Source organism: Schistocerca nitens, chromosome 2 (genome assembly GCF_023898315.1).
Source record: "Schistocerca nitens isolate TAMUIC-IGC-003100 chromosome 2, iqSchNite1.1, whole genome shotgun sequence".
NCBI lineage: Eukaryota > Metazoa > Arthropoda > Insecta > Orthoptera > Acrididae > Schistocerca > Schistocerca nitens.
Genome location: NC_064615.1, coordinates 658,970,273 through 658,996,297, shown reverse-complemented (window position 1 = coordinate 658,996,297; position 26,025 = coordinate 658,970,273). Strand labels below are relative to the sequence as shown.

Below are 26,025 nucleotides of genomic sequence, written 5' to 3'. Positions count from 1 at the left end.
TTGCTCCTACTAACGTAAATAATCTTGTGTGTTTTACGTTTCTTCTGCAGGTATAAGTGTCGTTAGGCATAACAAATTTGATGCCGCCTGTTGCTGCTGCCAAATTTGTACTTCTTTTATTTACAAGTCCTCCATATGGGTTCTGGAGATGGTGCGCCCAACGTAAAATGAGGCGGTACTCGTCTTTGATGCCCAGGTTTTTATATTTGTATGTTTCCAGATCTATCAGTCTGTCGGTAAAATTATCCAGCAGCTTCTCGATATCTTTATTTCAGCCACAGTACATCAATCACTAGAGGCAGTTCTCGCATTGGACATTCCGTCCAAGAGACAGTCGAGCAGCCCTGTTACGGATTCTTTCCCGCCACCGAATGTGCATATCTGCTCCACGCGACTGGCCCATATTGATGAAAGGTCGCTTTAGACACTCGTAGATAAAAGGAACGTCATGGGTGGGGTGCGTAGAGAGAGGTTTGCGCACTGGGACTTGTTCCCTGAGTCGCCCAATATCCTTCAAAATGGTTCATATGGCTCTGAGCACTATGGGACTCAACATCTGTGGTCATAAGTCCCCTAGAACTTAGAACTACTTAAACCTAACGACATCACACACATCCATGCCCGAGGCAGGATTCGAACTTGCGACCGTAGCGGTCACGTGGTTCCAGACTGAAGCGCCTTTAACCGCACGGCCACACCGGCCGGCCAATATCCTTCCACGTGCTACTTGTGCCAAGACATTTTTCAATTTGACGCCAGTGTTTCAGGCAGATGATGGACAATTTACGGATTTTCTCCTCACGCTACAGGCCTCAGAGGTGCTGACACCACCGTGTTCGTAATTATGGTGGCTTGTGTTTTGTTTGGATTCTCGCCCAGTAGTCGAGTTGATTTATCGCCATCTGAAGTTGCCGTTGGATTACTTGCGCTTCAGGACTCTTGGTGCACAGTGTCATCAGTGCATGAAGCCAGTTCAAAAATGGTTCAAATGACACTGAGCACCATGGGACTTAACATCTGTGGTCATCAGTCCCGTAGGCTTGGAACTACTTAAACCTAACTAACCTGAGCACATCACACACATCCATGCCCGAGGCAAGATTCAAACCTGCGACCGTAGCAGCAGCGCGGTTCCGGACTGAAGCGCCTAGAACCGCTCGGCCACAGCAGCCAGCGCATGAAGCCAGTTTCATCCTTGATATTGTGGGGATATTCGCCGTATACAGCAGATTGGGATTGGGCATAGCATCGACTATTATGGTTTGCGGTAGCGATGGGGCAAAGTGATGACACTCCGTAATCTAAGTAGTTGTGCAATCGTCTGACTATGGCGTTTGAACTCCTCGTATGAGCAATTTATACATTAGTTCTTGGTGTTATACATCGACCAGCATGGCTCCAAAGAACTTATGGTGGTCCAAGACCTCCATTACCCATACCACCAGTGCGTGACTTGGCAAACAGGCTTGGGTGGCAAGTGTATAAGTATGCTATTGTCGATGAGGTCTATCCCTCCAGCCTTCCTTGGTTGTGAATCTGGCAGCGGACCTCTTCAGCAGTAACTGGCGCTGAGCCTTCGTCATGTATGTGAAATATTACTAGTCTTTGATGAAGCAAGTCGACGTGTGCTAGGCCCGTCGGATCTTGCATTCTGTGGAAATTGTTCTAAAAGAAATCCATCATGTCGTCGGATTTTTCATTGGGCTCACTCCCTACCACTTTTCCAATAATTGAGGGAACCATCTTTTCTCAGGTCGGGCCTTGTCTGGGTTTTCGGGTGGAAACTCTGTGGAGTCCTTTCTGTCAAAGCCCCTTTTTGCGATGAACGTAGCTTCGGCATCGAGAAGAAAAATTTACGGAAAATCCATGCGGGGGTGTTGGTTGCTTCCGCTGGGATGACATACGAAAGCTGACATCGAACGCGTCAGCTTGTCCTCAAGGCGAGTAGATTGTGAGGTCTTCAGGGTCTACAGTAGTTTCCGGTTGTCGCTTCCCGACATGTTGCGGACTCCTGCCATTTACGTTCATTAGTATTTAATTCCATGCAGAACATTTTGCATCGAAATCTCCTTTAAAAGCCGGCCGCTGTGACCGAGCGGTTCTAGGCGCTTCAGTCTGGAACCGCGCTGCTGCAATGGTCGCAGGTCCGAATTCTGCCTCGGGCATCTATGTGTGTGATGCCCTTAGGTTAGTTAGGTTTAAGTAGTTCTAAGTCTAAAGGAATGATGACCTCAAATGTTAAGTGACTAGAGCCACTTGAATCATTTTTGTTTTTTTTTTTTTTGCTCCTCTGAAAATTTGTGACAGAAAATATAGCAGTACTACGAAGATGGTGAGCTCTTGTACGGTCCATGGCGGTCTGTATCCCGCTAAGGTCATTCGTCCTCGGGTTGTGTCGACGGCGATGAAGGTTCCTTGATATCCGTCAATGTGGTATTATGTTTGACGTAATAAGTACAGAGAGTTCAAACTGAAAAAATATTTATTGACACCAGTATTTTGAATGCGCACAGTTCTGAGCCCCTAGCTAAATACGAAAAAAAATGCTTCTTAAAGTGTCTCCCAAAAGTCACCAGTTAACACCAAAAAATTCAAAACTTGAAACCTCCTGGCAGATTAAAACTGTGTGCCCGACCGAGACTCGAACTCGGGACCTTTGCCTTTCGCCGGCAAGTGCTCTACCAAATGAGCTACCGAAGCACGACTCACGCCCGGAACTCACAGCTTTACTTCTGCCAGTACCTCGTCTCCTACCTTCCAAATTTTACAGAAGCTCTCCTGCGAACCTTGCAGAACTAGCACTCCTGAGAGAAAGGATATTGCGGAGTCATGGCTTAGCCACAGCCTGGGGATGTTTCCAGAATGAGATTTTCACTCTGCAGCGGAGTGTTTAAAAACGTACAGCCCAAAAAGTGCCTAAAGTGACTTAGCAAAAGTTTGCAATCTTTTTCAGTTTTGTTTCTCGAAATAAATATTTTTCTTATTAACTTTCGTGTGTAGCGAACACGAGTTTCTATTGTGATGTTTTTATTGCTCAAAATAAAATGTCTGTGACAAAATTGCCGAAGGAGTCGGGTTTAATTTCGTGTACGGCAATTAAAAAGGCTTACGTTCGTGAAATTTCCACTTTAACGTGCTGTAACGAGTTGGCTATTTTTTTGTACATAAACATTCAGCAGATGCAAACAGTTCATTGTTCGTTTCGATTCTTTATTAAAGTTGCTGTCTGCTGGTGTTCTTGTGGGATTTTATTCCGCATACTTCAAGCATTATGTTCATAATATATCCATGTCTTAGGCTGACATAACATTTAATGCATACTTTGGCAATACATGGAATATGACTTTTCAGAGTTTTACAGTCGGCCGAAGAATGAGTTTCCAACATTTTGGCCATTTGCTGCTCAAATAGGATACAATAATTATTGAACTGTCAATATTTTCCATACAGTCGGCCTCAGCGAACTGCGTGTGGAGGTGGAACCACGTGACCGGCCTTTGGCCGTTGTGGAGGGGAGACTGCAAATTCCGTGTGAAACTTGAGTCTTGCGCTTGGCTGGGTCACAGAAGCAGAATCTAGATCGGAGTGACGAATGAGATTTTGGCACGGTCGCGGCTTCGTCCTCTGATGGTGTACTCGCTGACTTCTTGGCTCTTCTGCGGTTCGAGTGGAGTCTCGGGCGTTTGAGTTGTGCAGCCGACAGACATGTGACCGTTGGCGCTCCACGGTATGCGCGCCACAGCAGACAGGCAGTTCTGTTCAGCAGCGATTCTCCCACAATGGACATGAGGATGTTATCTTTGTGAAGGAACTGTACGAACCCTCCTTGTTATATGTAGATGAAATTCACATTGTAGACACGTACAGTGAGATATCGTGTTTCTAGGTCCTTGTATTTGACAGCTTTCTTGATGAACGGTCTGTAAACCTCTTCGTAATGGAGCTGGGATGAGATGAGACAGCTGCTTGACGAAGGCGAGTTTCGCATCCGTGGTTTGTTGCACCATAGTCAGTATTTTATCCAAGCCTTGAGGGCCAGTATTGATAGCTCTGTCCTTAGTGGCTCAAGCTCGATCACAAATTTCGCGACTGTGTACGTAACGAGCTGCAGCTTCCCAGGGATAATGGGGGAATCTCGGCGTCCTAGCTTGATTGTAAATTTTCGTGGCCAGTAAAGGAGACACTTAGTAATTCACAACACTAGTACCTCGGTGATCGTACATGCTTTTGTTTGAGATGTCCGGTTGAAGCACAAGGCTTCAATTTACATCAGTCTTCTAGCTGTGCGGGATATGGAGTTCTGCAGCCTAAAAATGGTTCAAATGGCTTTAAGCACTATGGGACTTAACATCTGAGGTCATCAGTCCCCTAGACTTAGAACTGCTTAAACCTAACTAACCTAAGGACATCACACACATCCATGCCCGAGGCAGGATTTGAAACTGCGAACGTAGCAGCCGCGTGGTTCCGGAATGAAGCACCTAGAACCGCTCGGCCACAGCGGCCGGCTCTGCAGCCTAAAGCGATCCATTTGAATACCTTGCATCCTTGTAGTTGGCGGCTTGCCCAGGTTTATTTCAGCTTACGTAGAAGGATTGTTATGCTTCTTTGTAGTGTACAATTCTTGCTCCGGTGTTGTTGGTCGCATTTTACGCTGCGCACAGGCACTATACATCGGCGCGCAGTATGGTCTATCACCTGGCGTCAGAAGCAATTTGGAGGTCCTTGTTTAGCACGCAAGTTTTCAGCGCCTGTATCACATACTTCGATAGACGTCCTTACAGAGGATTTGGCTGTATTCAATATCGATAGCACTAACGAGAACGATATTGTAGATTTCATCCTGGTGGCCGAGCGAACTTCATAACTTTCTACATGTAGGTCCTGTTTTGCGACGTCCAGGCTCGTCTCGAGACGGATGCTTCTCTCGTGTCGTGGGGGTGGTCCTCCGGTGGGCGTAGGAAAATTTTATAGACGTTCTTACCACGAGTTTTGACAAAAAACCTGTGTCTCTGCATGGTTTCATTCACAAGGTGTTAGACTGTCAATAAAAGATCCAAGCGCAACAGTTGGTGATAGTGCCGTGCCTCGTTCCCTGGTGTAATGGCACGTGACCGTTCAATATCTTCAATTGCTGTGGAGGTGTAAGTGATTGTTACACGGTGTGCTAACGTGAGCTCGGTTGAGAGCGTTGTCTTGTATGGCTCCATGAAGCCTTCATCAACCTCAGTTGGTGGACGAATCGTCTCTTTTCTAGCAAGCCCCCTTCTTTTGCAGAAGAGTAGCACTCTTTTTACTAGAGGCGGCAGTTGATTTTATCCAGATTTTGTGATGGTTGTCTTCAGTAAGAGACCGTTTCGTGTGATATTCTGTGATCCACTTTTTCTGCTTCCACATCAGACGTAGATGTGCCTAGTATCAGTCATATTCACGTAAAAGCAAAAGTAAGTAAAGCTCTGCAGAGTTACCGCTTTCTGACAGTACAAGGTATGGGACCTTGAGATTCCTTTGACCGCAAATGAGGGGAGCTCGAGTCGTGACAGCAGAGGCGAATGGGCGTCAGGACCAACTGGGACCGATCGACCGCCGTGTCGCCATCTGCAAATGGCGTCAGTGAATGTGCTACGACGGGGCGTGTGATCAGCAGATCGCTATTCCAGTCGCTGTCGACATTCTCTAGCTTGCAGGCGCTAGTTCTCACTTACGTAAGGCCTCAGTTGGCATCATGGGGCTGAATATACCCATTCCCAGTCCTCCCGCCAAGGAAAAACTCTTTGTTGTACCTCGAACCGAGCCCTGGTCTTCCGCATGGCAGTCAGAGGCGCTGTCCAGTGAGCTAAGGAGGTGGGCCCCATTAACATGGCTATTACTACATTTTAATGTGACATGTTCATTACATAAATAAATAAATAGCAAGACCTCCATTAATGCTGCCATCGCAGAAACCGTAGCGATACCTATTCCATTGTCTGCGTTCGTCAAGAGATTGCGGTATTGAGGCCACCTACTGTGACTTACGACGGTCCGTGGACGAAGTCACGCGCACTATTTACACGTTCGCCTTGAATGTCGCGACTCGAGCACCCCTCATGTGCGTTCAAAGAAACCTAGAGACCTCATATCTTGTACTGGCTGAAACCTCTATCTCTAGCTTCTTCGGTATTGAAATGCCAGTACTTGTATTATCACCGAGTCCCAGAATGATGAAGTCGACGCTAGAATTTCGAGATTGTCATACAGCATAGTTTAGACCAATGTCGCTGCAGTGTTCTTGCATAACAGATTTTTTGTTCTGTAAGAACCGGATGTGTGCCTTCGGTGCTCTATGCATCTTTCATAGAGTGTAGTCGACTGCTGTCCAATGTATGAAAGCTGTGGAACTCATAACATATGGATTTGCGAAGCGGCAGATCAGCCTTCGATGGGGAACGAAACATAATTTCGTGACTGATGAGGACCCGACCTGCTGACGACAGATTTTTATACACGGCAGAAAAACCATGGATTTAAATATCTCTTCATCATCGTCGTTCCTTAAGTTGAGATCTTTTATGAATGAGGCTTCCCATAAATTGGGAAACTGACGCGACGGTCTATGAAAGACGCTCTGAACACCAGAACTCCGGCTGTACACCCGGTTCTTCGATTTTCTAAAACGGTTTTAGCATAACATAATATGAACACTGGCCCCTCTATCCTGCATGAAAGCGTCGAGGTTCTTCCGTCGGCTACAGCGTTTTGGAAGTGGATAGTGAAGAAAGCAGTGGTAATTCATTTGACGAATAATTTCATGAGGAGTTTCACCGTCGAGTAAGCAACCAATCAAGCACCATCTTTGATTAACTCCCCAAGACGTAGCTACAGGGAACCTCCTATTGACGCATCTATATCCCAGCATGGATCCGATGTCCAACCACAGATGCGGTTGATAAAAAAACTTTACCGCCGAACGATATCTCTGACACCTTATGTGTTCTATGTTGTTTAAAATAACGGACGCGTGTACTGTAGCTTCAATCTGTTGACTCACTCGGAAGGTGGCCGAATGGTACGAGTCACAAATGTCCGATGAAAGAATGGAGCTTCTACGGATGCAAGCTGGAAACCTAGCCGACGGGTTGTTGCACCACGAAAACATGAAAATGGCCAACTTTTTGCTGGCATTTATATGTCTACAGTCCTTATAGGCTCTGTAATCCCTGCTACTCGGTACGTTTGCACCGCTGGAGGAAGCACAATCTAGTGGTGATTGTCCGCGCCATTTTGTTTAGTGTCTCCTAGCTACGTGCTACGACAAGGGATCGCGTGGTTTTCACTGCGTACCGGGACTGCATCAGTTACGTGAAGAAAACAAAAATTGGCTGCAAAATTCTCGGTTAACTTTCCCCGTCAAATTCGGAGAAAGTCCAAAATTTTCGATGGCTGTCTCAGCTACCGTCTTTACGTGATAACTTTGACTGTCGCAATACTGGCGAGGCTCCCATGTCTAAGCCCAGAGATGGCTCCGACATTAATCACCAGACTTGGATGCTGAGAAGGGACGGGTGTTTAGTCTGTGGTATTAGGTGAACTCTGTCGAAGAAACCTGTACGCGATGCCGTTTGACCAAGCCAGGACGACCAACACTTAGCGTCGATTCTATTCTGTGATGAAGCGACGACGGAGATAGAGTCAGAAACAATAAATAATCAGACAAGTCCTCCAGATAAGCAGGAAAATTAAATAAATATTGCGATTTGTTAATGACAATCTCTGTCTGACAGTTAAAGCGATTTGTGGCTTTTCTTGTGAGTGTGCAGCAGTTACGCGGGACTGTTTGTATAGGCTCCGATCTGCGTATTGTATTCAGTGCCTCTGTAATTAAAGGAATTTAGAAAATTCAGAAGACACTTTTTTGTGATTTCATTGCCAATTTCAGGAGTGGGCTAGCAGCAGCGAAGTAGCCACTCTTAAATCAACAGTTTATGAAACGCGACAGTGGTGTATAGAAACATAGACGGTTGAGAAAAATATTGTGTTACTGGTTGAGGGCTGTGCTGATGAGGTGAAGCTGACGTTTTATATCAAGATGCTCGAAAGCTAATGTAGTTTCTTGTTTAGCGACCAACTCCAGGCAGTGAGAAGATGTGGAACGTGAAGGGAGAGATGGAAGAAAATCTGTAGTGTGTGGTAAGGGACATTTGTGTCTATGGAAAGCACTGAGTCATGCTGTGGAGTGGGGATGGGTTCTGTTGTTTGCCATGAGATGCTCAAGGTTTAGTAGGAAAGTACTAAACGGGAGTGTGTAATCGGATAAATAGGAAGTTGGAGTTGATTTTGGGAATTTATGGCTGTGGTATTTAATGGAATGCGAAGTGAACAGTTGGGTTGGCTTGATGGAGGACACATGGATACTCTGATTGTTGGATATTTTGAAGGGAAGTAGCAATGAAATCGCTGACGCCTCAGCGGCAGGAGCTGGATAGATGAAGTCATGTGACAATAAGGCAGACTTGGATGGTCAGTTCAGGTTGGTATGTGGGGTATTTAGCTGTACGCTAACGAGAAAGGTGAGATGCATTTTGTTACATGTGTTAGAAAGCGACAGGTAATGAGGATTAGAAGAGTGTTGGGATGGTTGTCTTTTCACCTGGGTGCTTTCTTCCGCCTGCAATTAAATTGGCATTGTGTATGAGGCATCTGTGGGAATGTCAGGCTTGTGATCAGAAAGGTTCTGCCTTGTGTTTGTAGTGATATATGTGGATTCTACATAGAAGGAGGAACATGCGTCTTCAGAAAAGATGTGGATGAGAAATGTGGTACCAGATTGGTGATGAATTCAGAGTTTCGGAGCTACGGTTGTAATTTACCTCCCATTCGAGTTCCCCTGCTGTCGTCTCAGGTAGTCACCCTTGATCACAACAGATGGGAACGGTAGGTGGGTGAAATTTCGGACTGTCTCTGACTTGTTGGTCTAAGTGGAAGTGGAGAGGACTGTGGGCCAAACGCTGTGGCATGATGTCTTTGTATTAAGTGGGTTTGGACAACAGGATTAGACGATTACTGTGGAATCATAGCACGGTAGGTCTTGCTGTGTAAGTATGCTGGGGTGGAGGGTTTCATGGAAAGATGCATTGGCTGTTCTGAGGTTTCTTCATGATAGATTGTGTGAGGTTATGTATTGTGAAGTCGGATGTGCTTTCGTAAATCCTTTTTCCTACATCGAGATGGTGGAGTGGAAGCTGATACCGTTGTGACCGGTATCGATAGCACTGCTACATATGAGGTTTGCTGCAGGTGTGGTTGTGGCTGGACTAGGTATGACTGGGCTTCTACATCTGAGCATAGATGTAGTGACAGTGGTAATGGCAAAGGAGCAGCAATAATGCCAGGTGACACTGGTGGTGGGTGCAGTTCCAATGATGGTGGCAGTGTCGGTGGTGGCGGCAGTGGCGACAATGAAGCTACGGCGCATGCTGAATTCACAATATCTAGGAGGGTGGCATCTGTCAAGATTATGGATGCAGTATGTGTTGAAATAGAGACTACGAAATTCGAGTAGCAGGGAAAATGGGAAGGTAGGAAGAACAGGTGGGGAATGTATGGGTTGAAGGATTGAGTAGAGTTAGAAGTGTAGTAGAAGTGTTTCTAGGTGACTGTAGACGGTGTAGTCGCGTGTTTGTATATCATACCATGCGGGCAGCTGGAAGCAGTAAGAACGTCGGCGATGGCAGTAAAAAACAGGAGGTGAAACGACGATAGGGTGGCGACTGGCGATGGTGGTGGCCAAGAATTATGGAGGTGACAAGTGCAATGACTGGCTGCGAGGGTGGTGACTGACAGTGAAGACGACGACAAGCAGTGAGGGCGATGACGGGCAGTGCGACTGAAGACAGCGAAGGCGATGACTGGCAGTGAGGATGATGACTGGCAGTGAGGATGACGACTGGCAGTGAGGATGATGACTGTCAGTGAGGATGATGACTGGCAGTGAGGATGATGACTGGCAGTGAGGATGACTGGCAGTGAGGATGATGACTGGCAGTGAGGATGATGACTGGCAGTGAGGATGATGACTGGCAGTGAGGATGATGACTGGCAGTGAGGATGATGACTGGCAGTGAGAGCAGTGATTAGCAATGATAACTGGCGATGGTTGTGGTGACCAACTAAGCAATGGCGAGGCTAGGCGTGGAAACTTTCACTATCGTGGTTACAACCCTGAGAACAGCACAGTCAGTGGCTTTCCCAAGCCGAAGTGGCGTTGCAACATTCGGGTATAATAGGTGGCTGAGGACAAGCTGATAAACAAACAAACATGTTTGAAGAAACGACAATTTCTGGTCACATACCTGTTGAGACTCTGTGATCAACATAGAACTTGAAATTAGACTACGTAATAAAAGATTTAATATATAGTTACATGGGCTATGCATGTAGCAATGAACGGAAGAGTTTACTTGGTCAGGAAAGAGCACAGATGAGAGCTTCCCCTAGTTTACCGCCTGATGTAAGTGTTGGTGCTGCAAACGACATTGGTCAGCATTCAGAGACGTAATCTATGGACGCGAAGTGAAGTAGCTTTGAAGTTTTCATTCAAGGGCTTTTGTCTCGAATGACTTCATACACAAACCAAAAATTAATTACGTAACTGGTTTTCGATTTGTCTTCCCCTCGTAAATTATTGCCATGCGTTGTCCGCCACGATGTCGTGTTCCCCTCTAGCCGAAACTTTTGCAGAGAGACAGTGACTGGCAGCTGGCCGCCGCCGTGAGTCTGGCTCTGACACAGGCGCGTGTTGCAGCGGCTGGGCAGCGTCCGCGGCGAGGACGTGAGCTACGTGCTGGGCCTGCCGCTGGTGGGCGGCGTGCCCAACTTCCCACAGAACTTCTCCCGCCAGGACATGGGCGTCGCCGAGGCCGTGCTCACCTTCCTCACGAACTTCGCCAAGACTGGGTACGTGGCCTACGCTATCGCTCACGTCTGCCGCACTTCCAGGTATCACGTCGTCTCTCTTACCTGCGTACGACCCCTAGAGTGAACGTAATGCAACCTGCACGCTTCTCATTTCTATGCTGGCTCAAGGGCGAATATCTGTCAGATTATAAAACGTGTCGTCACGACGGATACAATAGTCATATTACTGTGATGTCCACTTAAGATTGCACAGTCAATCTCATTGCGTCAAAATAAGAATTTCAATCGTAAGAGCGATACATAAACTGTGGAAGATTTATGAGACGTCATAAATAGCTTCTCCACATGATCCCGTCTAAAGCCACTATGTTAGAAAAGTAATTTAAAGTTAAGTAGAGTTATGAATACAGACGGCGTGAGTGTAGAGTGTTTAGAACAGGCAATTCTGTTCCACTCACGTCAGTTATTACAGTGTAGCAAATGATCTACTCTCCAGTTTGGCATGTACATTCTATACCCATACGAAAGCCAGTTTTCACAACCTGTTAAGAAATTCTCTTCTTGCAACCTTAAATGAACATAATTCACAGGAAGTCATCTGTTACCGCAACGGGAAATAAATCTAACTAGGAATTAAAACTATATGTAATATTTATTTCCGGAAGAACGTCCTCATAGTGAAGAATTCTACAGAAATTCTCTATTCTTTTAGTAATATGATTTGTAAACCAACTCTGGAGAAGCGTTGTTAACCACAAAATAGCAATCCTGATAGTCTACGCAGACATGGCATATTAAATGAAGTCAGTGATTCACAGTTGGAGATTCACCAGGTTTTTCTTCTTGTTATTTTCTGTGTGAATACTTGTGTGATGCTGCTACCCATGCCAGTCTATCTTGTACAGGATAGTTTATCTCTGATACCTACATAAATTTGGAATTCCTTACTGTTTCCTTCCCTTCGTTTCCCTCAGCAAGTTCTGTGCCACCTTCATCCTTTCCAACATTTACTTCCATTGCCAAATTGACAATTACGTGATACGTCTGGAGGTATCCCGTCAGCAGATCATTTATTTTGGTCACTTTATAACCTCAGTCACTTTTTCCATCTGTTACACACAGTGTCTCCTCATTAGTTACTCTACCTACCCAACTACGTCTACATCTGGATGCCAGCTCTTTAGGCACACTTAAATGTCAGGTGTAGTGTCTTTCAAACTACTTCAAACTCTTTCTCTACCGATTCACTCTCTAACAGCGTATGTGAAATATGAACACTTAAATCTCTCCGTATAAGCTCTGATTTCTCTTATTTCATTATGATCATCGCTTCCCCCTATGTAGAACGTATCGGATAGTTTAAACCTTCTCATGGAAATTCTGAGTTATAACGATCAAAACGAATGATTTATATTTCTGACCTTTCATTAAGTCGTTTCTTATTCGGTGGCCTCGCACAGTGACATTAGTGTTCAGATTTATAGAATTTGTGTAAATAAACTGTTTCACGTAATGTCACTATAGTTAATTGTAACATACAAGCACGTTTGAAATAGCACAAATACGATCATACATTCGACACAATTACTGATCTATGCCTTGACGACACTAATTAGTATTCTGCCTGAGGTTCGTCGCATGGTATGCTGAGTCAGATGACGTTTGGTCAGGCGACGTACTTGATTTGGAACTATGACTCACACAATTTGGGACCGGATCTCAAATCTTCATTCCAGAGTGACATCCTTCGAAATGCTATAAAGTCCGTTATGTCTCCTTCCTATGCCATACACAACTGTATCGTATATCCGAGGCTTCTTAGTTATAATTATTCTCGCATCAGGTTAGCCTCCCTCCGACCGAGTCTTAACTGCTCTATAGCTCCTGTCCGACAGTGTCCGCGTTGGCTTCGTGCACACTCACGTCAAATATTCTTTTTCTTCACCTGGCATCATTGCAGTTCCCAACCATAGATATCCTTTCTACCCCCGCCCCCCTCTCCTGCTTCTCCTTACCTAACGTTACATTGTCTTTAAATCGACGCTACACATAAGCTATCTTCACTTACTCATCGTATAGGTCCGAAATCCTAGTTATATCTGGAGGTTAAATTAATGGATTTCAGCTCCGTCTACTGTTAATGTTGTTTATACATGCCTAAACATGTTTCAGTACCTCTGTACCATCATCAGCGGATAGTTTTATTCACTTCTTATTTGTATAAAGTGTTGAGTTCTGTATGTCTCTTTACGTTAGTGTTCACCGGTAGCTTTTCATTTGTAGAGTAATTTTTAGGTTATTCCCTCTCATCTGTATGCGCCTCTAATGTAGAAATGCACATGGGGACACGATATATATTTTAACGAACTTCACTAGCAAGCTGCACTTCTGTACCTCACAAAACGAAGCCAAGATGAGAAATGAATAAAATTACCCTCCGATATTCGTACATCGATGCTGAAGCATGTTTTAGCATTTATAAATAACATGTTTCTTGCATTTTAGGTGGACCTAAACGCTTCTAATACACTAACATCTATTTGTATTACAATATGCATTCAATAGATTCACACCAAATAATGCAATCAAGAGACCGTTTTGTACAAAATGAATCGCAAACGACAGCAGGAAGTGGCTCGTGTGAAAGTGCATTATAATGGCCATATATATTTGTGTCCACAGATGAGCCATTTACGAGATCACTGTTCCCAAGTAATTACGGTAGATAATTGCGGTTGACACAAACGTATTTTAAATGTAAACTTCTCGATTACGTCCCCATATAATTGCGCCCGAATTGTACCCACGGCCCATGGTTGGAGAATGCGGTTGACGCATAATACAGCATCGCCACATTTTGCTAATGATGAAACAAGATAGCTAACACACCAATGTGATCACTTGTTCAACCTTCCCGTTGATCCGGCTGAACAACAATGGCGCGATATGTACAGGCTTGCCAAAATATACAAAATAATGCAGGCACGTTTGGATGTATACCACATAACAGTGACGATTTCAGTGTTGCATCATATGCGAGGACGTCAGGAGTAACACCTCAGTTAACACGTACAACTGAGCAGTTAATTGTAACAAGTAAAGTGCTCAAGTAGTATTATACTTCTAGTTAAGGTTGGTAAAGGGAGAATTTTTAACACAATTAGACGTGCCTTAATCGAAAATTTGGCCTTTCAAATACATTTGTATTAAGTAAAAAAATATTTTAAAATGAGGTGAGAGGTGGTTTATAAGCAGAAACTAGCACTTATGTAGACATTGGCTCCTTCGAGAGCATATGTTCACAGAAAATGTTTTCGCTTCTAGTATCATTATATTATCACTATCTCAGCTTTCACTGTTATTTTTGGTACAAACTACACTTGTCGGTCGCCGTACCAGTATAGTAATGAATGTTATGTGCTCTATATGTTGCTGGTGTAATTCCCGAGAGATTAAACACAACTGGCAACTGGTTTGGCAGGGACCCGAACGAGCCCCGTGAGCAGAACACGGACTACGGCACCCCGCAGGAGAAGACCCGCTACCGTGCGCTGCACTGGGACGCCTACGAGACCGGCAACCAGCAGTACCTCAGTCTAGGTGAGTTTGGCGGGCTCTCGCCTTTCTCTCGATCGTGTGTGCTCAGTGATATATTCCTAGATTCGTCTACGCTTCACTACAGCTTTGTTTCCTACATCATTTGTTATATTGACAGTCAGTCATATACAATGGGTTGCCGAAACAACAAACTGAAGTTACGTGTTGTGAGGAAATAATAGGACCAAACAAAGTGCATTTACGGATGTAATGTTTTGAATGGTAACTATATAATGTGTTTACCTCTTCTCTTTTCTGCTCTTCGACTTCCTTGTAGTTTAGACATCGTGAGTCGTTCTGGTTGCTGCCACTAATTCTTAGGCTTGATCTCCGAATATTCCCTCGACCCACTTACTTTTAAACTCTTTTTGGTATTCTGCTGTATTCCTATGACTTCCTTAAGCCATCTTTTATTTTATTATTCATTCTTAAAGCTTTATGCAATTATCTACCATTTTCATTATATTACACAGTGCTGCATACATATTGACTGACGTGCTGCCTCTGTATGGCATTTTGGTGATTATCCCTGTTTCATCTGCTCAAAGAAAAACAAGTACTCTCATAACTTTATGAAATTTGAGTTAAGTATCTGTTCGTAATTTTCCTGCAACACTGTACATAGTAGCCCCGATACTAACTGGTAATCTATTTAATTTTGTGCGTTTACCGTTGTCGTAACTGAAACTCCTAAATAGCTAATAAGACACTACAAAGTGGATTACTATAGGGAGCTATTTGTCAATTACTTGTGTATCTTACTAAGAATGTCACTATTTTTATGTTAGTTTTAGTCAGTAAAATAGAAGAATGAGCACATCGGATTGAGTTTTTGAATGCCAAATTGCAACATTCTCTGTGTTGCCTTCAACCTAAACATTAAGAGCCAGAATAGGAATATGTAACGTACTGTTGACATCAATGTTTGCTCCTTACTTCATATTTATAAAAGCAATACCATAACAGCGACTGAATCTATAAATATTATACTATCGCAATGCTGTATTTTAGTTGGAGCTAAAAGGTAAAACACTTGTAGAGTAAACTGGATAATATCCTCAGCAAAACTATCCTTATTAAAAAGCCTGCATACACAGTCATTAAACGACTATGTACATACTTATCATCCTCTTATTTCACACAGATCAAGGAAACTTTGCATACATATCTCTTCATATTTTGGGAAAGTTTCGATTGGATATGCAACTAAGAGGAAGTAAAAAGTATTAAGATTCCGTTACGATGTAAGGTGGACTGTTTGACTGTCATTATAATTATACGTTCGGCAACTATATGATTTATGCTCTCCAGTCACGGAAAGCAGTTCTCTTTTGCAACGAAGACTGCAATATTGATAAGTCGGATTTTATTGAGTGCATCCGAAGAGAGCCTTCAAGCAGATCAGTTGATCCTCTCTTTGTAAAAAAGATTAGAAGAAAAGAATTAGTATCGTTGATTTATGTACTTCATAGGAAATCATCTGGGGTGTTGCCCTTAACGACGGATTGACGAACGTACATCATAATGACGTACGGTACTCTCTAACTGATCGTTAACGTTAAATGGATCATTAGATTTTGTAACCTGACGACACACGTCATTGCAGTAGTGCTAAGCAGCGTAAAATGGAAAACTTCAGTATTCTTGAGAGCGAATTTACTTTATCGAGTTTCCTGTTTACTTGAAATTGACAGCAGCACCTCTCACTATCTTCCACAGCGCTGAAGCCTCGGATGAAGAGCCACTACCGCGGGCACAAAATGGCCATCTGGCTGAACCTCATCCCACAGTTGCACCAGGCGGGCGACGGTGACGTCAGCATGCGGCACCACAACTTCCACGAGCGCGACGAGTCCTACTACTCAGGTGAGTCTTGCATCAAAACAGCCCTTCAATAAGCGCAGCATCTCTGTGTGTCATGTCGGAAATCAATCACACTAGAATTCAGAGTATACGTTCTCCAAGTGCCCACACTTTAATACAAATATAGCAAAACAGCGATATCTGCCGCTAGAACAAAACTGTACATTGCGGTGAAAGCCTAAATAACAAGCACAGTATTATTGGGTTATTCTCCAAAACAAGACGAAAGTATTGGGTAAAAAATATGGTGGGCATACAGATCACAGTATGATGTTAGTGTACAAAGAGTGCCGAAATGTTTTTGCTCATTTGTACTTCAAAAGGTCAAAAAATTAAGAAACAAATATGTAGTAGTGTTAGACATCTAAAAGATCCTTTCCTCAATTCCCAGCACCTATTCACAAGTCTCCTTCAGTCATTTGCAGGGTAAACCACTACTACGTTAGGTGTGTGATGTGGATGACACCAACAACTGAGCGAGCCAAGTGAGAAAAAGGAATTTTTCTCTCTACATAGAATAAAACGGTGATCGATAAGTAACATCACGTTTCTATAATTGTAGACTCAGTTTCGCATTGTGGAATTCTGCACATCGTTCCCATCCTAAATACTCAACGAGTATATGTAATAACTTGCATATAACAACAATGATGCTTTATCTCTCCTCTAGTACTTGCATGGCAGTATGGGTCAGCTTTGTAAATTTTAACCTACGTAATACTCTTTTCTATGAATCGAAGAAGATAACAAATCTGTATAACATACTCAGTAACTGTCAATACGTACCTAAAGCAGTTCTACAGGCTTTTATACGATAATCTATTTTTGGAATGGTTTGATGCCACCATATCTGTGTTTCATTGTTAGGCTGTGATTTCGCTTTTAAATACCTACAACATTCAACGACTTCTGTGATATTGTGAGACAAGACTGCTGATACAAATTCTTCACAGGACTGTTCCTTCGAAACAAAAAGTTAACTACTTAGTATAAGTATCATTAATCTGTAACACTTTCTCCCTTGTATTCTTCGTTTCTAACATCTTTTTCTACTAGCACATTTGAAAGAGCTGCTTCTGAATTATAAAGCTGTGCACTAAGATACAGATTAAACGGACAGGTTTAGAAATTTGTATTAAATTTCTATAAAAATAATTGACATCATCTTCAGAATTCACGATCTACACGCCCAGCTATCTCGCAATCTTGCATACTTTGACCCTCCTCCTCCTTTCGCCTCCCTCCCCCCTCACACAACACACACACACACACACACACAAAACTCCGGCGTCCCCGCCCGCCATCCTAATCCCCAACACGTGTACATAACGTTTCTGTTATCTATTCAGTTACGTCTCATACACATTTGCCTGCGTATGTAATTGAACACACGGTTTAGACGACTTCTGCGACTTTGACACAGCATTTCTGCAACACAATACATGGACAGAATAGAAACTACTAGTATTGATATGATGTTTTCAATATAAAAATGCTGTAAGACACAGCAGTACGTATGTATAATAATTGTTTATTTTTGTATCGTAAAAAGCGGTATCGCATTAAATTCTAATACTGTCTTACGAACTGATCCGACAGATATCTTTTGAAATTTGTTTCTTGAAACCATTTGCAGTGTTAGGATATAATGTAATTTTGATTTTTAGTTCATAATAATGAAACAGTTTTGACAGAAATCAGGCTCAGCTTATGATACTGGCTGTAGTACTTCTGTTTGAATCTTCACAAAATCCTGTACGACTGTAAATACTACATATGCGCTAATAATATCACTCGGACTAACTACCTTGAAGTCGATTAAATTATCCAAATGCGTCCAGAATTTCGTTTCAACATTCAGTTCATCTACAACACAAGCGGTTCTGCTTTGTCATTCTAGGCTCATTAGAACAGACCTTGTGGAATCGAACAAAGTTGAACTTGTTTCCCAAAATGAAGTGAACTCTCAAACATTGCAGAATACAATAAGCATCTGCTTCTCCGAATTCCCGGCAAAAATCTGTTATATCTGAAAAAGTAACGATGCAAAGGCTTGTTTTTCACTTGAATATTTGCTGTGTTTATTAACCCGACAATGTTTTATCTCGCCTTTTGGAGTTGTGATAAAGTCGGAGTTGTGATAAACGCTTGGGTACAATATGTTTGTAGCGTCTCCCACTCTGATCATATTTCACAATCTTATGCACGACTACTGTATTTTGGCAGTATACTTGAAGTGCCGACATCTTAATACACTCATCCCCCGATATCAACAGATAGCCGTATACTGTTCCTCATGTGTCTCCTCTATCTTGACACTCTTGTCGGTTTCATCAGAGCAGAATCATTTCTACCTTACCTACATAATTTTCGAAGCATTAATGTAACTTGTAAAGGATATGCTGCACCGTATGACAGGTCGGAATGACATCTACATCTACGAAAGACAGGGGTTACTGACGAGAATGATGTCAGCTAGTACGTGCTCCTTACCCCATCACAATTACGTATCCTTATGATCCTCAATTGAGTCCCAGGCTGAGAAATCTGTAAGGGGTAATCAAATTAAAATCGAGCACCTGCCACAACTTAATATCGCTTAAGACATTTATCCCACTGGAAGACAAGATGAATCCTGTGTCGTAGAACGCTATCAGCCACTAAATAGGTCCGCACCCGCACCGACTCTTGCACTCCCTCGTCAGACTGAAAACGACGTTTACAGTTGTCTGTCTTCAGGTAGTCAACGATGGGAAAATCACATGGCTGTGCGGAAATTGTTGCAGTGTTTCCCAACCAAATCGCTGGAGCCTAGACTTCGTCCAACTAGCTGTGCGAGAGCGATTTTATCGTGCAACATGATGATTTCCTCAGACAGCGTTCGAGTGCGTTTTGACTTTATGGCGTGCACGGTTTCTGCACAGTGTCTTCACGGCGCAGCGGATTGATAGTGGTTCCACGATCGAGGAACTCGACGTGTAGAGGGAACCTGCAATCGAAGAATAATGTCATAATTTCTATCGAAACTTGTGTAAAAAGATTTGGATTTCTTTTGCGGGTAGATGTGGGATGTTTCCACTGTTGGCTCTGTCATTCGGAAAGCTGTCGGAAAACTGCCGAACAGAAGCATTATATTTCACGATAACGACCGCACCCAAGCTGCCAGTCGGCCAAAGACTATGCTTCAGCGATTTGGTTAGGAGGCATTGGAGCATCTTCCGGATCTTTCACTGTGTGAGTTTCACACCATTGGTGACATATAAAAAGACGGGCGTCGTCTTCAGTAGGACAAGTGTGTGCAGGAATAAGTGTGGTTGTGGAACTGTCTTTCGCCTACCGCGTTCTACAATACATGATTTGATTGTATCGTCTCTCAGTGGAATAAATGGTTTAAAGTGATTACTTTTGAATGGAACCATTCCATGGTCCCTTTGATGTGGATGCCTGGTTTTCATTTGACAGCCCCTCATAGCTGAATTTCTCTCGTAAAACTTACTGTATCAAAATAAATCACTTTCTTTATAACGTCTACTTCCGCTGTTATTATTATCTTTATTATTAAAATTTGTACTACTGGTGGTTACTGTACAAGTACTGTCCTACCAAATCAGGAACAGGAGGCAGATGGTGTTAATTTTTTACCGAGGACAATCAAGAGGGCCTTGTTCTGTTGTGAAATTTACAGGCAGTTGGTTGGCCGGTGGTCAGCGGAAAACATGTGTCAGGGCGGCGACATGGTCCGGCTACAGTTCGAGGTCTGATATAAATTATTGGGATAACTTCAAGATGAACAGTAGTAACACCGCTATTACAGTTACCTTTATTGATATTGGGTCTTACTGAGCACTGCATTACAAATCGACTCAGATACAGACAAACCTAGTTTCAAACATTCTTTTCACTACAGATGTTATTAACATTTTTCTTGTAGTTGCTTGAGGAAACTGCGGTAAATAAGGTACTGGGCATGTAAAACCTTGGTAGAATGTAAGACACGGTTAGTAGACGCGAACTTATCAGATGAGCTTGGTTGGTTGTTTGATCTTGGGGGAGGGGACCAGAAATGGAGGTGATCGGTCCATCGGATTAGTGGAGGACCGGGAGGAAACTTGGCCGTGCCCTTGTAAGGAAACCATCCCTTCATTTGCTTTCAGCGAATTAGGGTATTCACGGAAAACCTAAATCTGTATGGCCGGCCGCGGGTTTGAACCGTCGTCCTCCCGAATGCTGACCACTGTGCCACCTCACTCGGTCAGGTGAAGTAAACAGACCAAAAGAATAAATTCTTCATTAACTACTTTTTAAAGTCAGTATCGAGTTTTCTGAGTATTGAAAGAAATGAAAATAAGGACGGAGTAATCTTACAAATCTTGATGGATTCTTTAAATACTTTGCAGTGTTACCAATTGGTCCCCTTTTATTGCTAAATGACTGTGTTTATGTAAAACTTAAGACTAAAAATATGAAAATCAGCCTAACGCTACCACAATCCCATCTCACAAGGGTCCGTACGACGGCGTAAAGCGTTAGGAAGTGGAAGCGACCCCTAGAGGAAACAGCACGCAGCCCCGATTCGGCCATCGGCACGCAGCTGCGTCGTTAGGGGGATGCGATGCGATGCGATGGGGGCGAGTAGGGGCGCTCCTGGAACAGACTGTCGGCACGTGGGGGCGCCGGCTGCCTCCGAATCAGGCGATCTGGGGCACGTAGGCCCTCTGCTCCGGCAGGGCGGGTTTTACTCGCTCGCGGCGAATAGCTTACCGCCGTTCAGAGCTCGTGGAGCAGTCCTTGAAATGGACTTTTTATAGCCAAGTCTCGGATTTATATTCACAGTTGAATTTAGTTGAGCTCTTCACAAGTTCTGAGGAACAGGAATATCTTTTGAAACTATGTCAAACCATTTCTTTTACTGTGGTTCGCGCGTAGTATATGACAACAAATGTAAAGGCAGCTCTAATACATATGACACAGTCTTTATTGAAATGTCCTTACTTTAAAATCTTAAGCTTCTGGATAGAAGGAAACTATTCTGAGGGTGACTGTATGGACTGTAATAGGATGGGTTTGCCAAAAGTTTAAAAAACAGAATGAAATGCATATTTTGCCATCACTGCAGTTGCTAAGTCTTCAAACCTCTTTGAAATGATCAAGCCCAAAACAAGATGAAGATGAAGCAATTCATATGTATGGTGAAGTTACGTTTTTAGCCGTGTTTTAAGGTTTTTCTTTTTTTTACCCCTACATTTTCACAGTATTGTAACTCTTATCAAACTATGTACCAAATGGCTTCATTGATCATTATCACCACCAGCAGCAGCAGCGGCACCAGTGTTATGTAAGAGCATTTTCATCAAATCCCTTTAGAAAAACCTATAAGCATGCGGAATATAATCAAGTAAACATCAAATTTCTTTGGTTTTGTTCCTGTTAATAGCCACTGATCCAGAATAAGCATTTTCAGAATTACAAACAAAAGACATTCATAAAAATAAAAGATCTGGCGTATGCGTCTATAATCATCCCATGTGTTCAGAAGCCACAAAGCTAAATGTAAGTTATTATGTTCCAAATGCGTAAAGGAACACGACTGAAATTTAACTTCCTTAAGCCTCATAACCCGCACAATGTTGGCCACCACTTCTAGAAGTCTTAGTTATCTTTAGTTTCTAGTAGCTCTATGATGAACCTACGATTTTGGAAGCACTGGCAATCATTTCACGATATTCCTTAACCGCATAAACTCTGTCAGTTACCAGTTTCACTGTACAAAATTTCATGTCGCATACATTATATGAAAGTCCACGAAAAGGAAAAAAATTGTTACACTTTATCAAAACTTTTGGTGTCTCGCACAGACTTCACATTCGAATCCTACCGTCATTTTTATTTTTCCCAACACAACCGTCGGAAAACAAATGTACCAGTTTGACGTTTTCTGGTACGTGTTCTTTTAGATATCAAAGAGAAAGGAGCACACCTCATTTGCACCTTTCTTCGCAACGCCTTCGTGGTATACGTTCATTACAGAATAATTATTATTCATGTTACGAATACAAATACACTTACCCATAGCTGTTGAAGATTCAGTGCATCCTTTGTAGGCATATTGGGCAGTGGCAAGTTTTGCGTGAAGGCAAAACAAATACCACGAACTAAATCAGTATGTTTGCATTATTCTTCAGCAATTTTCATGCTCATGGAGAGGTTAACAGCTCGATGATACTGTACAATAAGCTGCGCAGAGTTACTCTTTTAGTAGTATCGTTGAACATAGAACTTTTCATTTTTAGTGTTAGTTCTTTGCATTTAATGTATGTGACAACTAGTGGTGGACCGAATGTCAGATTGAAACGTATGTAATGCCAGAATTTAAGGTTTTGTTTTAGACAAGTCGATCATAGCCTTGGTGTTCAGCCTGGAGTGCAAATATCTAAATTCACATGAAGAGTACAATGAATCTGGTGCAGAAAATGCTTGTGATCGTGAAGGAGTTTCACATTATACGATTCTTATTACCATATCGTCGCATATCTTGTGCAGCCATCTTCTCATGCTTTTATGACTGAAGTCTTGATACTCTTTGCACTGCTGTACCAAAAAGAGAAACGAAAGCAGTACTGCATACTTTACGTCGTTTAATGTTTACTGGCAAAAGAAAATCGTACAGAAGTGTCTGTGATCGTTTCCTGGAACTCACCTCCCATGGCCGTCCTTGTAGTACATATTGATTTTGCAGCAAGAAGAACAATTAAGAATCCATTCTGTTTAGTTTTTGTGTCCAAATCTTGGAAGAACCGCAGTGTAATAGTAGTCACTTTCTGTGAGCCTTGCAAAACACTTTTCACGCAAAGTAGAAGGAACCGAAACGAATAAAATTCTACTTTGTTGTCCTATTTTCAGTCGCAATAGCACAGTACTAATCAGCAGTGTTCACCGGTTTTTCTTTCTGCAACATGTTTTCCTATATGAGTCGTATACTCATGATCTTTCATTCTTGCTGTTTTTATAACACACTGTTCGTAATTTCCAACATTACTCTCTCCTTTCTTTCTTTTCTTCCAGAATGTTCCAGCTCAACACTTGAGGTACTTTTATATCTCGGAACATATTTACAGAATAATAGCTGAACTACAAAAAGCGAAACAGAACTCATAGTGCAATATCGTTGAAATGGCTCTGAGCACTATAGGACTTAACTTCTAAGGTCATCAGTCCCCTAGAACTTAGAGCTACTTAAACCTAACTAACCTAAGGACATCACACACATCCATGCCCGAGGCAGGAGTCGAACCAGCGACCGTAGGGGTCGTTCGATTCCAGACTGTAGCAGCTAGAACCGCTCGGCCACCCCAGCCGGCTGTGCATTATGTATTCGACAGATGACCTCCGTTGAATGAGCGTTATTCCAGGAGTGCAGTCTTTTCAAAAATGATGTCGCTGTAACGAAGCTGCAAAAACGCATTTACAACGTATGGAGTGAAGCTGTTTTCAGACAAAAATGTGTTTCCGTGAGTATACAATTTCGTATCGTTATCAACTCTTGACTGTATAAAACAGATTTCAGCACAGCATGAAGAGCGTCCATTACACAGGCATATCTAGGCATCAGAGTAAAATCAAATTCTGTAACATCGCCGCTTGCAGGTTGTCAGTTTAAATTTATGTTTGATAGATATGAATTTGGTTACGCATTGCACGAATGCAAAGATTTAGTACATACACTTGTTGACAGCATCTTTCCAAGCTCTTAAATTACAGGCGTTCATTGTGAGCTTCGTTTACGATTCGGCAACGTCAATACATGCACGCTGTTCACAGAAGTCACTGACACAGAAGACACTGACACAGCCAAATTCGGAATTCTGTTCCCTAGCTGCAGGTATGAACTAATTTACGGTACGGAATGTATTGTCTGTCTGCGTGATCAGACACGCCTCTCTCCTACTGTAATAACGAATCGAAACTTGGAGAGATGAACTAGTCATTGATGTGTATCATTTTCCGGTATATGATGTTGTTTTCGCGTAGGTATCTTATGAAATCCTGGAGATGCATAGGAATACCGTAGTATTTACTGTACAGCACTCGTTGTATTCAGATTATGACCCACGTCCGTATATGGTGTCTAAAGTGCAAACATTTTATTCCATACTAGCTATTAAAAAATATAACTCTGACGTGAATGACTGGTACTTGCTGAGCTAATGAAAATAATAAGATGAGTTGCTGAAATAGAAAAAAGTTGAGTGGACAGTATAAGACCACATAATTACAGTGTCCAGAAACCTGAATAAAAATCTTACGTAGCGCAGATCGCTGCGAGGCGTGCAGGTAGAGAGTCAGTATATTCTGGAAGGTACCGATAGCCATTTCTACTCCAGTGCCGTGGGCAGGTGCGCTGGGTAACTCGGTTGAGGATCCATGGTGCCAAGTCGGCCGCTGTGGCGGAGCAGTTCTAGGCACTTCAGTCAGGAACGGCGATGCTGCTACGGTCGCAGTTTCGAATTCTGCCTAGGGCATGGATGTGTGTGATGTCCTTAGGTTAGGTAGGTTTAAGCAGTTCTAAGACTAGGGGACTGATGATCTCAGACGTTAAGTCCGAAAGTGCTTGGAGCCATTTGAATTTGAATTTTGATCTATGGTGCCAAGAGCCCGGCCCATAGGGTCCTACAGATTGACTTTAAATTCCGGGAGTTTGATGACCAGAGATGTACGGTAAAATTATGCTGGTGCTCTCTCTTTTAACCACGCAAATACACTGCGAGCTGTGTGACACGCTCCATTTTCCTACTGGTAGACAGTGTCGAGCCGAAGAAACCCAAACTGCTTGTAGTGGTGGGCGTGATTCCAAAGTATAGATGCATACCTGTGTTCATCCATTGTGCTTGCTAAGTAACGCAATCGAAACATTCCCCAGGCTATAATTGTTGCAGAGCGTTAGCCTTCAGACGTTTCACGCCATACGTTCCAACGCCCACTTCTCCGATAGTGCATAAAATGGGAGTCATCAGAAAAGGCCACCTGTCACTACCCAGTGGACGTCCAGTTACTGTACTGGAGTGTAAATTCTAGGCTTTGTCGCAGATGAACAGTAGTCAGCATTGGTCATGATCCAGTCGCTTGTTGCGGAGGCCCAGACACTACAACGTTCGCTGAGCGTTCGTTGAGGATAAACTTCCGGTAGCTCCTTGGTTCACCTGGGTGGTCGGTTGCTCATGAGTTGAACGTCTATTCGCCCATACATATCTGCCCAACCGTCGTTCACCCCTGTGGTCTATGGCCGGTGGTGCATCACAGTGCCTCGGCGCCGATTTCGAATACAGGTGTTTTGCCATACACGGTATACTTTAGCCACTGTAACACGCGAACACTTAACAAACATAGCAATTTCAGGAATGCTTCCAGCTTTTGCCTGAAATCCAATTATCGTTTCTTTTAGGACATCAGATAAATCGCTCCATTTACGCAGTGTGACAACGACAGCACTCTTTTACGCGTCTCCTCGACACGCTTCATATGCCCTCCGCTGATGGTGCCGACACCTGCCGTCTGAGTGTTATTGCACTTCAACGTCGAAAATTGGATGTGGTCATATTAACATGACTGGACCTTGTAAAAGGGTACATGCACATAAAAAGTTAATTCAGCATAAGAAACACATTACGCTTG

General features: G+C 43.1%; 1 protein-coding gene across 1 annotated transcript in view; it reads left to right on the top strand.

Moving 5' to 3' along the window:
* The window catches only part of LOC126235227 (neuroligin-4, X-linked-like), a 332,083-nt gene that overhangs the window by 270,396 nt on the left and 35,662 nt on the right, over positions 1–26,025 (top strand). Inside the window, exons 7-9 of the mRNA XM_049943958.1 lie at positions 10,784–10,935; positions 14,378–14,496; positions 16,213–16,359. Of these exons, the coding sequence (XP_049799915.1) occupies positions 10,784–10,935; positions 14,378–14,496; positions 16,213–16,359 (418 nt within the window). The remainder of the gene's footprint in view (positions 1–10,783; positions 10,936–14,377; positions 14,497–16,212; positions 16,360–26,025) is intronic.